This window comes from Gossypium raimondii, chromosome 10, assembly GCF_025698545.1.
Source record: "Gossypium raimondii isolate GPD5lz chromosome 10, ASM2569854v1, whole genome shotgun sequence".
In the NCBI taxonomy this organism is placed as follows: domain Eukaryota; kingdom Viridiplantae; phylum Streptophyta; class Magnoliopsida; order Malvales; family Malvaceae; genus Gossypium; species Gossypium raimondii.
Window position 1 is genome coordinate 11,319,654 of NC_068574.1, and position 18,503 is coordinate 11,338,156.

At 31.3% G+C, this 18,503-nt stretch overlaps 2 protein-coding genes across 3 annotated transcripts; one reads left to right on the forward strand and one right to left on the reverse strand.

The window, feature by feature from the left end:
• Nucleotides 1–3,708: 3,708 nt before the first annotated feature.
• Nucleotides 3,709–7,013, forward strand: LOC105776637 (tubby-like F-box protein 5). 2 transcript variants are annotated; one of them, XM_012599423.2, is made up of 5 exons: nt 3,709–4,198; nt 4,416–4,799; nt 5,408–5,495; nt 5,797–5,926; nt 6,009–7,013. In XM_012599423.2, the coding sequence occupies exons 2-5, from the start codon at nt 4,455–4,457 to the stop codon at nt 6,673–6,675; spliced, it is 1,230 nt and encodes a 409-aa protein (XP_012454877.1). In that variant the 5' UTR covers nt 3,709–4,198; nt 4,416–4,454; the 3' UTR covers nt 6,676–7,013. The 2 variants fall into 2 exon arrangements, with proteins under 2 accessions (XP_012454877.1, XP_052478873.1); XM_052622913.1 differs by lacking the exon at nt 3,709–4,198 and having other exon boundaries at nt 4,213–4,799.
• Nucleotides 7,014–7,986: 973 nt separating this feature from the next.
• On the reverse strand, nt 7,987–12,158 carry LOC105776636 (U-box domain-containing protein 5). The gene is made up of 6 exons (XM_012599421.2): nt 11,409–12,158; nt 10,918–10,980; nt 10,625–10,810; nt 10,392–10,499; nt 9,142–10,301; nt 7,987–9,016 (listed from the first exon to the last, which is right to left on the reverse strand). Exons 2-6 carry the CDS (start codon nt 10,963–10,965, stop codon nt 8,239–8,241), a joined length of 2,280 nt encoding a protein of 759 aa, XP_012454875.1. The 5' UTR covers nt 10,966–10,980; nt 11,409–12,158; the 3' UTR covers nt 7,987–8,238.
• Nucleotides 12,159–18,503: the final 6,345 nt, after the last annotated feature.

Below are 18,503 nucleotides of genomic sequence, written 5' to 3' on the forward strand. Positions count from 1 at the left end.
AAAATAGCTTTGGTTTACGAGTTTTAGAAAAATGGATCCGGGAGTCGATTACGTACGAAGAATGATTAGCACCCTCGTAACGCCCAAAATTGGTACCTAGTTAATTAATTAGTGTCTTAATGTCGAAAATTTAAAAATATGATCCTTAATAAAAACTTAAAAAACGTTACTTATTAAGACTCTTATCATTTCGGAGAAAGAAAATGTCACACCCAATGCGTTAAGGCACGACATTCTAATTCCTCAAAAATGAATTAGTCCAAAATACTCGTGTAATAAAATTTAAAAGAATATTCATTTGTTTAATATTTATAAAGAAATCGCGGCCCAATACGTTAGGGCACAATTTCTCAAAATCCTAAACTTGGAATATTTCCTTTGTTATTATTATTTTTTAAATCTTTGTCTCGAGAAATCAATACGTCACATCCAATACATTAGGGTACAACATATTAAATTCCCGACAACAAGCTTTTCATTTTATTTTTTGATTAATGAGCAATTCTCGATTGTTAGATTTAACGAAGAAAATTGGAACCCAATACGTTAGGACTCAATTTCCTTGAAAATCCTAAATACGAGTATTATCTCAATTTTGAAAATTTTAAAATCGAGTAAAAAAATGATGTAATGCTACATTAAGTGTAAGATACAATAATAAATACAACAATAGCATAGAAATAAACGAAATTAATGTACATAAAAACAACGACATGTAAAGTATCAAATGAACAAAATATAAATGAAAACATAAATCAATAAGCAAATGAAGGAAATAAACAAAAAATATAAAGAGAAAAAAGGTACAAAATATATACATGAAATTAAAAAGAATAAAAGACATACACATGGGTTTACATATAAAATTTTGGACTATAGAATTTATAACAAAAATATATAATGCATTTATGAAAATAAAGAAATATATATAAATATACATATATATATTATAACATATGTGTTGAAAATATAAGTTTGTATTTAAGCAAATAAAAAACATAGACATGTGCGTATATATATATAAAAATATTCATTAGAAAATATATAAATACATACATGTACATATATACAAAAGTAAAAAAATTGAAACTAAATATAAAAGTATATATATGTATATGAAAGTTAGGAAGTAAAATAAAAACAAAAACATATGTATAAAATATATATAAGCATATGTATACTATATATAAAACAATATATATTACATAAAAACGACGCATGCGCATGAATAATATAATAATAATAATGATACAAGATTAATGATGCCACATAATAGTATTAATAATATTAAAATAATTAATTTAATAATAAAAAACTAAAATAACAAATAGAGGATTAAATAGCATCAATAATCAAAGACCAATGAATTTAAAACAAAGAGTATAAAATAAAAAAAATATAAGGCCAAATAAAATGTAAACAAATTTGAAAATAATGAATTTGAAAATGAATAATAAGGGAAAAAGAGATTTGAAATCAACAATATACAAATCAATGAATAAATTATACACAAATCAACAAAATAAGAACGCAAGAGAGAGAGAAATTTGAGTAAATACTCTTAAGAATTATTATTACTCCCCACTTCCAGCCCTTTACAATGAAGGGAGAGACATCTATTTATAGTTGAGCTTCCCCAAATCCAATGGTACAGATTAATTACATAACGACTAAGATTAAAAGGTATCTACAAACTAAATCTCTAAGATTACAAAATCATATCTTCTAAGATTACATATCATATCTAAGATTACATATCATATCTAAGATTGCATATCCTTGAAGATTATGTTTCCATATGCATCAAACTTGTAGATAGACCTTCAACCTTTTCAAGTAATGAGTCATCCCGTTCGGGTCAAATGATATAATTTTGGACTTTATTTTATTATTTTGGGTTTTTTTTTATGAGCCCGGGCTAAATTGGCCTATTACAATTATGATGTCCCTAAGATTAAGTTCCATTATGTGTGGGTATTCTAGTTTGAATTAACTCTTATAGATTTTATATAAAATGTATAAAAAAAATCTCATAATAATATTTGTTACTTTATAAAAAGAATGGATTTTAGTCATTCTCCAACTAAGGGTGTGTTTGATAAACTGAAAAAATTAAGTATTGGATTTTATTGCTAAATTTTATAAGTGCTGAATTTATATTAGAATTTTTTGGTAAACTAGTAAATAGAAGTATCGAATATAATTATATTGTTTGATAAAAGTAAAAATTATTTAGTTTTTAATTTTAAACTCATTAATATAATATATGATATTATTTTGGATAAAATATAAATATGGTAATTTAAATATCTCATTTTAAAATAAAGAATATATTTTTTAATTTTTTAATAAAATAAAATCAGCATAATATTTTCTAATAAGTAGCTACCTCCATATTTATAATTTTTGTTGGAAATTTTATATTAAGTATAAAAATTAGAATGATTATCAAACACATTTAAAATATTAAATATTGAAAATTTTAATGCTTTAACAAATACATCAGTAAATTGATGTTTAATTGACTTATAACATTACCTCAATCAAACACAGATAAATAAATCATTATATTACACTTAACTAAGCTTTGAACTTTAATTAGAATCCAAATAAACCTTTTAATTTTTAAATTTTATCTAAGTAATCCCTTAAATTAATCTTTATTTTATACCTAAATAAAAATCAATATTTTGTTTAAAAATAAAGCTAAATTAAATCAAAATATTAGGGGCTTATTTGGGTACAACAAAAGTATAAGGAGATTATTTAACAAAGTAATTTAATTTATGGATCTATAAAAATATAAACAAGAAAACTAAAATTTTGTGTCTTTTCGCATTAAGGCCTAAGCATCGCTTTTAGACGTAAAAGCAAGGTCAAGCAACCAGGTTTTTTATTATTATTATCTAAATTGGATGTAGAGGTGTTTTTGAGTGGAATCAAAGGGTTTTAAGAAGTTTTTCAGTTTAAAATTTAAGTTTAAGTTGTGATGTTTATCAGGCGTATTTAAATATCGGTTAAAATTAAATTAATCGATTAAATTGATCTAATTCGATTAATCGATCTAATTCGATTGAAGGTCCGTTAATGTTTTTTAGAAAGTTCAGTAGTCGGTTAATTCGGTTCAAAATCGAGTAATTGATCGAATTAACCGAACTTTATAATTAATAATACAAATTATATGTAGTTTTCGGTCAAATGAAGATAATTTTTTTATATATTTTATACTTTTTTTTAACCAAACAAACAAAAACATATAAATTCAGTTTGATTAACGGTTAAAAGATTAAAAAGTTCGGAGATAATGCGCTTTAATATATTCAAATTCATATCCTCTTACATTGGACATAATGTTAATACTAATCGAACTAAAACTTAATCGACATAAATTAATTTATATGTGTATTATCAATTAATTTACATAATTTAAAAACCATATCCAAATCTAAAACAGTCGAAATACGCTAAGGGATATTTTGAGAAAAGAGGTTTTCTTCTATTTTAATAAATTTGAAAAAAAACATTGATTTGAAAGCTTTTTTAAAAAAAAAGATGTCCCATCACATACTGATCGGATTGGAAGAATTATTATCAACACATGATTGATTCATTGCCACGTGTTTTAACATCATACTTTTAACTCTCAGAAAATGGTCAGTGTGAGTGATAAGACTGACATATCATCCTCCATTGCAACAATTAATCAGAAACTCATCCAAAATAATAATATTATTATTCTAAACCCTAAAAGAAAAAAAAAATCTGGATCTGCTTTTAAGTAACTGAAAAGAGAGAGAGAGACACAGCACTTTGACTGTCTGATCTGGGAGAAAGCTGGTGGTTGAGGTGGTCGCGCAGGGGTTGTTGGAACGCCGGCTCTGACGGTGGTTGAAGGGTGGCGCAGGGGCTTGCAATGACCTAGCCATCTTATGATTCCCACTGATAAAAAAAAAAAAGAAGAAAAGTTGGCGTTTTTTTTTTTACCATTAATAACAATTTCTTTCACTGCTATATATATATATATATATATATATATATATATTCCTATTGGTTTGACGTATTGATTATACTGTGGGCCGTGTGGGGATGTATCTGAGCTGGTTCTGTTTTGGGTTGATTGATTTGAACCGGTGGGCTTAGAACTGGTTTCCACATTTCTTTATTCTCGAGCTTTTATCTTTTCGGTTTGGTGATTCAGGTAAAAGGAGATTCGTTTGTGTCTACTTTTATGTCATTGTTGGTGTTTTGATCTTTGGGTTTCAGTTCTTTCTGTTTTCTGGGTGTTATTGTTACTAAAGTTGCAAAATTTTGATCTATGGAGTTTGATTTGATAGGAATTTGCTTTTAGTTTAGCTGAGATATAAAATAATTCAGAAATTTTATCTTTTTGGTTTTCTCTTGTTATATATACGCAGTTGATTATATAGAGATTGGCTTTGGTATGCTTATAAAAGATGTCACTGAAGATTATGATGCGAGAGTTGAAGGAAATGAAAGATGGGATTGGGAACATATCAAAGAGAGGTGGAGAAAGAAAGCTTTGGCGAAGCCGGACAAGTTCCCATGTCGTTCCGGACCAGCCACAGGAATCTGCCGAGCAAAGCCCGTGGGCAAATCTGCCCCCGGAATTGCTCTTAGATATCATCCACAGAGTGGAAGAGAGTGAAACAGCTTGGCCTGCTCGAGCTGCTGTTGTTTTTTGTGCTGCAGTTTGTAGGTCTTGGAGGGAAATTACAAAGGAGATTGTGAAGACTCCCGAGCAATGTGGGAGGCTCACCTTTCCAATCTCATTGAAGCAGGTTATACACTTTTCCTATTGAAAATTTTTCCATTTTGATTCCAATCCAAACTACAGGATTTGTAGGTAATTTATATTAAGGGGAGGGAAAAGAAACACTCCTATATGTGTTTTGGTCCCTTCGAATACAGGATAAACAAAGCTGCATAAGGTTGAAGAAAGTTAGTTGGGTTGCCTGAGTTGGTATTCCCGGGCGTGCTCTGATTTAAGTCAGCGGATATCGGGGAAGTGCTCCTTCTAATATTTGCGGACTTGAGCATTAGAGCATGTTTCGGAGTATCCACTCCAGTGCCCATCGACTTTCCTCTACTGTTTGTACAATCTTCGAAGAAGACCATCAACAATATGCATCTATGTCAAGAACTTACTAAATTTTTGTAATTTAATATGTCTTGCTCTGGCATTTCTATCATGAAATGATCATTGGGGTGATAGTTGCTTGATAAAAACTTTCAAATGCAGCACATAAAGCTAAATCTAAATTTTCGTTTCCTGCTGTGTAAGTTGGCATTTGACGATAAGTCTCGTGTCCGTATAAATAATGGGAATTACTATTTTCTTGTTTCTCATCCTAAAAAGTTTAGGTCTTTTGTTTGTGCCCATGAACAGCCTGGTCCTCGCGAGTCTCCGATTCAATGCTATATTAGAAGGGACAGAGCAACGTCTACATATCTTTTGTTCTATGGTCTGGTACCTTGTAAGTTGTCTCCATTATACGTCTTTATTTTCTATAATTCGTGATAAATTTATACTTCTCATTATTATCTGAAAAATAATTGTCCCAGTCATCGTGTTGTTTTGAACTTATTGTTGATTTTTGAAGGTTTTGTGTTGTGTTGCTTCTACTCTTCATTTTTCTTGAATTATTCATATCTGACACATTCGAATATGAGTATGGGGATATAATATGGCTTCTCAAGGAGCCTCCAAATACGTTGAATATGAAGTTTCCTTATGTTTTGAGATGTAATGACTTGTGTTGCTTCTTTGATATACAGCTGAGGGAGAGGGTGATAAATTGCTATTGGCAGCAAGAAAGGTCAGAAGGGCAACATGCACTGACTTTGTTATATCTTTGGCTGCCGATGATTTTGCTAGGGCCAGCTATACGTATGTTGGTAAACTAAGGCAAGTCTTGTGATTCGATATTTTATGTTTCCCTGATTACAGTTGCTTCATGTCAATGATGACATGCTGGGTTCTTTTTCAGGTCTAACTTTTTGGGTACCAAGTTCACCGTATATGATAGTCAACCTCCATGTGACTCCATGATCCCATTGACCACCCACCGAAGATTCCACTCTAAGCAGGTATCTCCGAGATTACCTGTATGCAACTACAGCATAGGTACCATTACCTATGAGCTCAATGTTCTGCGAACACGAGGACCAAGGAGAATGCATTGCGTTTTGCATTCAATTCCTGTCTCTGCTATTCAGGAAGGAGGCACTGCCCCAACGCCGTTGGCATTACCGCAATCCTTTGATGAGCAACTTTCTCCTTTACCTAGTTCAAAAGGAAAGCAACCACTGATGGACACCAGCTCCACGAGCCCAGCAGTCACACCTTTATTTTCGCCAGGCTCAGGAGAGCCATTAACCCTTAAAAACAAGGCTCCTAGATGGCATGAGCAGTTACAGTGCTGGTGCCTTAACTTCAAGGGTCGTGTGACGGTGGCCTCTGTTAAGAATTTCCAGCTTGTAGCAGCTGTTGAGCCAGAACATAATGTATCACCTGAAGATCAGGAGAAGGTAATCTTACAGTTTGGGAAAATTGGTAAGGACATCTTCACCATGGATTATCAATACCCTCTTTCTGCGTTCCAAGCCTTTGCGATCTGTCTAAGCAGCTTTGACACCAAACCGGCTTGTGAATGATGCCACCGGAAGGAGATTCATTGATGTGCCATGGATTAGTGCCATCGTTCCTTGTTTTCATTTTACAAGCCATTGTAAGTCTCAACCTACCAGAGCAGCTTTATGCCTAACTGGCAAACCGGCTGGCATGTAAATGGTAGCAGGTTGTAGATGGGAGATGCACATCTTTCTCAGATTGAATGCTTCCTGTATTCCAATTACTAGTGTTTGTATTCGGATGGAAGCGTTTCTTGTAAGGACTTTGCTCGGCTGATTTCTAGCTTTTCAGTGCGTCATGCAATCTGACTAGTATGTTGTTTGGTCACCTTAATTAGAATCAAAAATGAATTAACAGCAAATTGCCTATTAAAGTTTAGTTGCTGATCCCAAATGCCATATGGTGCATCCTTATGTTCGGTAAGTTGTATTCAAAAAATCTTTTGACGATTGGAACTTCCACCTATGTCCGACAATATATCACACATGAATATCATATATGAGAACTTGAAAGAGAAATCAACTTTATACCTATGTCCCATTACATATCACACATGAATATCATGTGTGAGAACTTGAACGTATGTAGCTTTATAATTATTTCGTAAGGAAGCATTGAGCTCCGAGAGTGAGGTGAAAGTGATAGAAGTTTATGCAAGATAGGGTAAAAGGAAAGGTTACATAGCCTACTCTATGGGGGCTGAAAATTTTTTTTCTGCATTCTTACGGGACATAAACTAGATTTGTGTTGTTTTATATGGCATTACAAGACTCTTGAAGATTAGGGTGGAAAGCTATAAACTTTATTTCTCGAGCTCGAACATAATCTTGGAAAATTGCCTTAGCTACTGTAGAAAGAAAAGTCAAAGCAACTTTGCTAGTTTTTCTCATGTTTTTTGGGGGAAATCGGAAGAAGATTTTGTGGAAAGAAGCTTATGAGGCTTGGGAGCTCGAAAAAAATTGGGTTTGAGGGTGATCAGAAATAAAGAGGATATTATTAAGAAATTGGTTGAAATCGACTTCACATGGAAATGTAGGAGGATTGTTTTCTCTGAGTTGGAGGGGGTGGTGGAAATTCCTTACTGGACTCAGAAAGGTTGGTTGTTTGGCTGTGTTTGCACCGATTCATCGTGGCTGCGGATATGTCCTGCTTTGGGATCATGCTGGTTTGATGGCTTAGGGCATGATTTAAGACCATATGTTGGTTTTATTGGACTTTTGGGATTGTTAGGGGTCTTGTATTGTTGTTTTGAATTAGGTTCTTTGTTGATCATGAAATCACGTGTAATGTTAGCTGCTTAATTCTAAATTTTAGCGGTTGAATTGGATGAAAGATTTGCATATGAAATATTTTTATTTTCTTCTTTCCTTTACTTAAAACTCCAACAAAAAAGAAAAGAGTCAGAAGCAACATAGAATACAGAAAATGGCTGCAGATACATCATTCTAAGAAAAATAGATCATGAAAGTAAGTGTTGGGACCGGACAAAATCATTTACTAACTACATTTACTTACAGTATGAAGATATCTTTGCCAAATCCCATTTGATAAGCACAATTGATAGAGAAAGCAGATAATTCCAAGTTTCATTTCTTCTTTTTTGGTGCCGTGGATCTTGAGAACTTTGGTAATTTCACCCCAAACAATATCTTATGAGACACCTTGTCTTTGGAATAGTTGTTAGCATCTTCGGATTCGACATCGTTGGAGTTTGAGCATTCTTGTTTATCAGCATCATCATCATCAGCATCATGTTTGGTATCCCTAAGGAGCCGTAGCAATTCTAGTGCACTTGCCTTTCCTTTCTCATTCCCCTTAACGGATACATCAAAAAGGACAGGAAATATGCAACACTCATCCATAACTAAGTGACAGTATTCTATACTTTGTGAGCACAATGTAAGGAGAATAGCCAGTGCATTCTCTTGATCCTCAAAACCACCAGTCTCGAGTAACATAGCAATCGAAGCAATGCAGCCAGGTGTTTGAGTGATCCAAGTCCTACCCTCTTGATTATTACACAAGTTTCTCAGCACCACTATGCAGTGTTTTGCAAGAGAGGTGTCTTGTAAATACGGAATAAGTTTCGGGATGCATTCTGGAGACACCAAATCGGAACAAATATCAGTGCTTGAAGAGGACAGATTGCTCAAAATTTTGATGATTTGATCCTGGAAATCTTTGATGTTCGAATCGAGAATGTTTAACATGGAAACAAGAGCACCAGATGCTGAAATCTTAGATTTACAGCTGCTATGTTCAGACAATACTTCCATAATGTCAAGAACCTCTCTAGTTACTTCCGAGTCTATAAACAACGATAGCATACTATATGCGTTTTGGTCCAAGTATCGTATGCCATCCCTGCAAGAAGCTCAAAAAACAAACAAAAAGGTTAGCATTAAGTCCTCTATTTCAAAATATCCATGATCATAAATAAGGTCAAGTAAAATATAATGAAATCCAGCTGCACATGGAACGACAATTACCTGCTTTTGCTCAGAAAGGTTGATAACAACTGAAATCCAGCTTTCTGTGCTCTTATATCATGTGAATCATGAGCACTGCTCAAAAACTTAAGCAGAGGCTCAATGAAATTCTTGGATGACAAAGAAACACAATCTAGATCATCACATTTCAAAAGGTTTTTCTTGTCTTCAACCATCTTGTATTGTGCTTCTCGATCGAGCATGGCAAGGCTAGATAGACACTCCAAATCAATCTTACTTCTTGTGCTGCAGACCGATTGTTGTTGCAAACAATCATCACCGGTCTGCTCAGGCATCAAACTTAAGCCACCTGCAATCCTGTTATGAGATCCGTCCGAAGTATAACTCGTATCTAAAGATCCAATTGATATACTGCTGATGTCTACCGGAAAGCACAGATCATTCATAGAAATGCCAAAACTAGCTATGGAAGCGGAAGAAGTTTCCAATGATTGAAGCACATCTGGTTGCATGCTTGGGTCCTGAATGGTGATTTTATACTTCATACACCACTTTGATATCAGATCCTTCATGGCAGCATTTGGGGTCAATGACAGATGGTCCAGTTTCATCTTAGTTTTCGGACACGTATCGTTACCATCATCAAACCACTTCTGGATCCATGTCCTTTCAAATGTTTGCCCAGAAGCAATGACAACAGGATCATACATCAACCTTGAAGATATTGGGCACTTAAATTCCTCAGGAGGTATAGCTCTATTTAACATATCAGCTTGAACACTGGACTGCTTATACTCTGTATGAGGTTCGACATTGGCAGAGCGAGCATGTGTAAAACTGGTACTCGGGCTTTTAACTGCAAAGGCTCTTTCATTGTCTGTTTGAGCTCCAATAATCAAGTTAGCATACTTCCTTAACAGGTAGTAAAGATATTTTAAGATCTTTTTCTTTGGTTGGTCACAGTCACTGACTTTCTCCAGCAACTTCTTTATAGATCTTTTCTCTATCAAGATAGCTTTCGGAGACGTAATATGAAGTCGTGATGCTGCAGATTGAAGAGCTTTCATTTCGGCGTATTCCATTGAATCAGATGCCGCAGCACCTCGATGGAGTAATTCGCGCACAACTTTCCCGGCCTCTTCATCAAATTTATCAGGGACAAAATTTGCAGCTCGCAGATCATCGACAATTTGACATATCTGCAATAACATTTCAACATAAGCTTGTAGAAAATAAGTTATGATTTTATCAAGAACAAGCTATTGAAAAGCACATGGGATTTTACGAACCTCAGCAACCAGCGTAACTGGAACCATACTCTGAATTTGGCATAAACCTTGTTCCAACAAATTCTTTATTTTTTGAAATCTTGCAACCATGGAATCAGTGGTTATAGCCTGAAAAGTAAATCAAATGAGTGAGACAAAATAGATGAAAAGGAAAAAAAGGATCATAAACACACAATCATTGCAATAATCACAAAAATATGTGATTAATTACAAAAAAAAAAAAAAAGGGGCACCAGATAAAGTTTGCTGGATTCACTGCAGTACTGAAGAAGTAACTTTGCTCTCTCAATTGCACTGTTCAATGAGCAGAGTGCCTTTATTCCCAAGGAGCATCTTGGTCGAGCAGCTTCAATTTCTGGAAATATATTCATAATCCTTTCAACAAACTTCGTAAGTTCTGTGCACATCAAGCAATGCACCTACAATCATTCAGCGGTGCAGCAGTAGTAAGCATATCAGACACCTTAAAGCAGTGAATGTTATGATCCTTTATATGAAAACTGATCGACAAAATTTACCATTTTACCTGAAAGGAACAAGGATACGATGGAGCCTCCACTGCTTCAGTCCCCATTCAACAGATGGTAACCTGATTAAAGAAACAGAAATTAAGTCAAGCAGGTCAATTAAGATAAAGAAACAGCAAAACAGCACGGGTTTACGTAGAAACTTATCACAATGATATAAATGGTTAGAAACGATTTACCAGAGGTCACTTAAGATAAAAAAGAACAATTAAGGGATGAAAAGGGTTTTTTTTTATAGTGGCATCACCGTGAAACTTGCAGTCCAAGACGAAAGATATGCAAAACATATCGACCAGACTTTTCTATGTACCCCACCCACCACCAAAAAGAAAAAGATTATGCATAATTAGACTTATTTTAAGTATGCTTTTGAATTTTCTTTCATAAAGATGTAGGATTTTTTTTGTTCTTTTTTATATTAAATTTGAACTTGATCATGATACGGGAAGTGGGAAACCAGGTTAGGAGGGAAGGGGAAGAGAAAACTCACCTTAGTGCAAGTGGAAGCCAGAGCAATGATAAAGAGATGTTGCTTGTTTTTCCTGTATGTGTATTTGTGAAGCTATAGACCAACACCAAATATAGAGAACTTGAACCACCGGTGCCAAAGGCTAGGTTTTTGTAAAGCAAAATAACCACAACCAAATACTTGGCGACTCAGATAAGTAAGCACTTTAGAGAATATATCATTTAGCCACCAGGAAAAAAAAAGGGGAAGAAGAAGAAGAAGAAAACAGAGACTTTCACTAGCAGAAAGTGCGTAGAATTCAAGGCATCAAAAGTAGTTGTCTTGCAGCTCTTCCATAGATAAGCAAGGTGAAAAGGAAACAATAGTTCAGAAGAAGCTTTAAAGATGACCAAATGGATTGCATGATCTTCTTGATCACCAAAAAAGAAAAAGAAGCCACTTTTTTTTGCTCTTGATGACAACCCCAACACTCAAAAAACCATGTTTACCACCATGGATGAAAACAGTGGTTAAAAAAAAAGAAAGAGTAAGAGATTCCCAGAAATGAAAACAGAAAATTCCTCCAACAAACAAGCAAGAGAAATGAGTGACAATTAGAACTTGTAGGGAACTAAGAAAACCAAAAACCAGAGATGGAAAATAAGAAAATCTTTACATCAGGAAAGCAAAAGTTGCCAATAAAGAAGCTGTTGATTTCGTTTCCTTTGGACAATGAAAGTCTTTGCGAATAAGAAATGGTTAGAGACGAAAAAAAAGGAAAGTTTCTTCTTTTTTATTTTTAGATTTAAAAAAAATTAAAATAAAGTATCAGGTTGTTCTTGGTCGGCTTTAAGCCAATGACATGTTAAGACAGTGATGCTCTCTAACTCTACTCGGATTGTCTCACAGGTCTGTGATGTCTGTGATGATCATGATTGGATGATTGATTATTGAGCTAATCCGATGGTTGATTGAAGGATGCCGACACGCAGTCTTGATTTGACCAAGAGTAGCCAATGAGAGAAACCCCAACACATTTTATTATCCAATTAATTCAAAAAAATTAGATTCCAAGTATGATATTATTGAATTGAAAAAAAAAATTAATAAGGACTTAATTAAACTCAAAAAAATTAATTTGATCACTTAACTACCTTAACGCAGAATCCAAAAATTAAAATAAGATTACATCAACCTAATTAATTAATTTCACTTATCAATTATTTAAAATATAATAATTTTATCTTATCCCTTTTCCCAAATTTGTTGCCTTCTTATTTTAAACTATATTTTATTTCAATTAATATTTTAGAATATGATCTAATTAAATTTCACTTTGAATTCTTGATTTTTAATTAAAATTTACCAATTAATATTAATTTTCATGATTTGAAAATAAAATTTGACAAGAATACTTTACTTTAGTAATTAACAATAAATTAATTTATAAAATATTAAAAGAATTTTTGTTTAATAAAAGAAAGATTTGAAAAATAAAAAATATTAAGTTTATTTTATTAGTAAAAGTTTTTATCAATTGTTGATACTATTTTAATTTATTATTTTAATATTTATTTTTATCAAACGAAATTCAAGATAAAACGAAAACTAAAAGTAGTAAAATTCAAGATAAAATTAAAATATAATCACAAATTTATCTTTAGCTTAAAAGCATAATGATAAATATTAATAAAAATAAAGTACAGTGACAAATTTACATATTAACCATTTTATTTAGTATAATAAAACAATAAATAATTCAATCAACAATTACATAACAATAAAATTTATGATTTATAATTCGGTTGTTCTTTATTTTATTTTATAATCTTAAAAGGTGAAAAATATAAAAACTAAAAATTATTGAACCAAATCGAATAAATTCATTAATTTAGTTTTAATAATAGAATGAGTTGGATTTATTTAGTTATGAGTGCTTCGTCAATTTATTTAGTTATTGATATATAAATAATTTCTTTAATTTATTATGAACTTATATTTTATTATACATGAGTTCTACGTTAATAACAAATTATATTAAATTGATTTTAATTATAATCTGTATTATTGCAGTACCTAGTTTTAAGAAAATTCAAAGAATGAGGTTAAGGGTAGATTGTATAGATGCTCAAATATAAACTCTAAATTGATATATTAATGATTAATGAGTGGTGTTATACTAGAATATACCCTTGCATAATCAAATCATACTCTCTTTTTATGAAACTAATATTATATTTTTTATTAATGTGTGAGACTTTAATTTTAAAATTATAACAAAACATGTGAAATATGAGATGCAAAAATTTAAAATAATTAAAATATTTGTTAACATCAAAAGTAAAATATACACAACAAAACTCTAATATGTATTAAATTTTATATTTTAACAAAACCAAAAAGAATTATTTTTGGCTAAAATATCAAATAAACCCTCTTAAAATAATTTTAAAAAATCTATTAAATCCCTTATCAAAAAATGCATTCAATTGATCCATTTGAATAATGATTTGTACTCGATTAAGCCTATTAAATTCATTTTCCCCGTTGAAGCCCTGACAGGTCGTTAAGTGCTAATGTGGCAACTAACATGGTTGTTGACATGGAAAATGATGATGTGGTAACTAACATGGCAAGTTGACGTGGACTAGTGACAACATGGAAGACTTATTGATTTTTTTATTTTACAAGGATTTAATTATTTTTATTTTTACGAGGGTTTAATTGATTATTTAAGTACAAAATTTACGAATTCTAAAATTTCAAATTTTAAAAAATATAAATCATAAAAATTTATTATAAAATTATACAAAATATTAAAAGTTATAAGTTTTTTAAGAAAATATAAAAAATTATTAAAATTATTAAAATATTATAATAAATTAAAGAAATATTATAAAAATTAAAAATTACTAGACATTTTGTTTTCTGTCATATACATTAATCCATCCTTATCAACTTTCCTCACATCATCCTTCTTCAACTAAAACATTACCCATCACTAGAGATGTTCATGGATTGGGCTGAGCTTAGGCCTGGTTTAGAAAAAATTTCAGACCGAGCCTAACTAGGCTTGGCTTGCCGAAATAATTCCTTCTACTATATTAAAAAATATTTTTTTCATTTAAATTTAATTATAAAAGTACATTATAATAATATAAAATTATTACATGTTTTTTTTGTTTTTTGTTTTTTTTTGCAGAGTAAATTGAATCGGCCGATGAACACCTCTACCCATCACTCACCTTATGTCATTAAGCACGAAACTCATCGTTGCTCAAACTACTCACTCCACACTCACACAAGTCCAACCATCTTCACACTTCAATCTCCTAATTTTCTTATTATCAAAACCAAAGACGCCAATCAATAGAATAACAAAATTTTTTTATACGTTTTTAATACTTTTAATAAATTTTTAAGGAATTTTTTTATTTTATAAACTTTTAATGAAATTTACTAGTTTTTGTACTTTTATTAAATTTCTCTAATTTAATTGTAGTTTTCTGTATTTTTAATAATTTATAATATTTAATCAAGTGTCAATATTTTTTGTAATTTTTATAATTTTATAATTTTTAAAAAACTAGAATTAAATGATCAATTAAATTAAAAAAATCAATTAAGCTCTTTGATGGAAAAATGAATTTAATGGAATATAAACCATTACTCAAAGAATTCAATTAAGTGCACTTTTTAACAAGGAGTTTAATATTGTTTATATATATATATATATACATATATCTAACATGTTCGTGATAAGTACACACTTATTCACAATTTGATGCGTAAGTTTTAAATATACTTCATCCTAGAACCAATTAGCATTCAATATCTAATTAATGGCCAAGCTAACAAAATAATATGATTGATATAATATTTATAGGTGGATGATTAATTAAAATTTATTAATTTAAAGAAAAATTTAGAGATTTAGTTGAATTAATCCAAAGAAGAATCATACCAAGATATCCTACTATTCCGAAACAGCTTTTCTTCTGTCCACATAACCCACACTCTACTATGTATAACCAAGTATCTAAAATTTTTAAAATGTGTTTACGTCTTCAAACCAAAAACACGTTACCTTTTCATAAAATTATGCTCTCAATTTCTGAGGATTTTTTATTTATAAAATTTTAATTTTAAGTTACAAATTAAAATGATGTCAAAACAAAAAGTGTTTATAAATTGAGTTTAACTAAATTGAGGTATAATTTTAGAAAAGAAAAAAAATAAACATGAATTCGAGTTTGATTTGTCTAAATGATTCAATGTACTCTTTAAAATAAAATAAAAATTATTTTATTTAAATTTAATTATAAAAATATTAATATAAAATTAATATTTATAACTAATAAAATGGGCAAAGTCGGGCCGAAGTTAAAAATACAAACCTAAGCTCGGCTCATGAAGAAGTTAAAATCAAAATGTCTTAATCTATCCATTATTATCTATCTAAATCTAGATTAGGTTAAATTTGCTCCAAGTCCCTATTTTATTCATAGATTTAAAATTTAGTTGCTCTACTTTTATTTTTAAGAATTTAAAATTTCTCAAATTTTAAAATTCAAATCCAATTGTTAAAGCCATTACTGACTTTTCTATTAAATTCACTTACGTGATGTATTGAAATTAAAAATAAAAAGACTCACTTGATATCTATATAATAAAAAAATAATGTTATAATGAACCTAAATTTTACAAAAGAATTTTAACAGTGTTTACAATTGGACATGCATTTTAAATCCAAAAAAATGATGAACCAAATTCCAAATATATGAAGAATACAAGGGCTTGGAACATATTTAAACATTTGGATTATTATTATTATTATTGAGAATGCCATTTGTATTATTATAAAATCTTTTTTAGAACAAAGGTACCATTCAATGTTTGTTTTATGGTTTGATTAATTTCGAGGATTATGGTTGCCCCTTTCAACAATGTTATTTATAAGATTCGAACTTAAACTCTCACTAAAAATATAATGTGCCTTATCTTTGCCCCTAACAACTTGTTAGTTATTATTCATTGTGTTGATTTACTAGTTAATTGGTATAAAATAGAGTCACAAGAATGTGCTGAACTTCTACTTTAAAGTCTACCTGATTCGTTAGACCAACTCATCATCAATGTTGGGTATTAACTTGATTAAGCAACGAACAAGTAAAAATAGCGGAAGAAAGTGAGAAATTGAACACACAAATTTAATGGGGAAAAACCCCTCCAAGGAGGATAAAAAATCACGGGAAAAGATAATTTTACTATAATGGCAAAAGAACAAAGAGTATAAAGATGGATATAAAAACTAAACCTCGAAACTCGATAAACAAAGAACCCTCAAAATGTAAACACAAAATTCTCCAAAAGTGTTATGAGTTCTAATCTCTAATGGGTGTATTTTCTAAGGTTGTAAAAGAGTTTATTTATAGGCTAAATTCATAGGTCAAATAATAAAATAATCTAAACTAATTAGAGTTTGATTGAAACAAACAAACAGAGTTTAACTGGGAGATTATTTCTCAAATTTGATTGAAATAGGAGTCATACTCAACAATCAACTTGACATACAACATCCTTATAGATTATCTAGTCTTCGATGATGTTGCAGTTGCTATTCTAGAAGAAGAAAATCAGTTCAAGAACAAGGAAGACAGACATGCAAATCCTCAACAAGATTTGCAGATTATCTATTCTAGGCTTTAACGATGATGAGAGGAGGATCAATAAAACGTGGCCAAAGTGGGAGTCACAATCATGGTAGATCAAAGTCGAGAAGTAAGAAAAATTTAAAGTGCTATAATTGTGGCAAGAAGGGTCACTTGAAGAGGGATTGTTAGATTTAACTTAAAAATTCCATTCCTCAAGGAAATATTGCAAACAATTTAGATGATGGAAATGCTTTTAGTTGTGAAGCATCAACGACTATGAAAGGTAGAAAAAGATTTGCAGATGTATGACTTATTGACTTGGGAGCCACATATCTCATGATCTCTAGAAGAGAATGGTTCCATCATTATGAACCTTTCTTAAGAGGATCTATGTATAGTTGCAATAATCATGTCTTGGAGATCATTGGCATTGAGACCATCTAATTGAATATGTATGACGAAACAATTCAATCTGTTCGAGCAGTGCGACATGTGGAAAGCCTAAAGAAAAATATATTATCCTGTGGATTGTTGGATAATAGTGCTAGTAAAATTGAAAGTGTGAAAGGAGTCATGAAAGTGTTCTATGGAGCGCTTGTGGTAATGAAAGGAGAAAAGATAGTTAGAAATTTATATATGTTGAAGGGAGAGACTTCGTAAAAAGTAGAAGCATTTGTTGCCTCGTGTAGTTCAAATTCTATAATGCTATGACGTCAGAAACTTGGACACATGTCAGAACAAGGAATGAAAATCCCTGTGGAACAAAAGCTACTTCTAGGTCTAACAAATGTATCACTTCTTTTGTGTGAACATTGTATTTCAAGTAAGTAGCATCGTTTAAGTTTCAACACATCAAATTCTAAAGCAAGACTGTTCTAGAACTGGTTTATTCTGATGTATGGCAAGAACCAGTTTCATCTCTAGGTGGAGCAAAGTATTTTGTCTCATTCATTGATGACCATTCTAGGAGATGTTGGGGCTCACCTTATCAAGAGGAAGTCAAATGTGTTTTCGACCTTCAAAACTTTCAAAGCGCGAGTGAAACTTGATTCTGGAAATAAGATCAAGTGTTTCAGAACAGATAATGGAGGAGAATATACAAGTGATGACTTTTGTAGGAAATAAGGCATCAAATGACAGTTCACAGTAGCATACACTCCTCAACAAAATGGAGTGGAAGAGCAGATGAACAAAAAATTGTTAGAACATAATTTTGTTAGAAAGAACAAGGGCAATGTTGGGAGTTACGAGCCTAGAGAAAACTTTTTGGGTAGAAGCAGTCAATACTGTCTGTTATTTGGTGAATCGGGCTTCATTAACTATAATTGAGTTGAAAACACTGATGGAGATGTGGACTAGTAAACCAGTTGATTATTCAAACCTCCATATATTTGGAAGTATTGTATACATGATATACAATGCCCAAGAAATTACAAAGATGGATCTAAAATCCAAAAAATGTAAATTTTTGGAGTATGCTGAT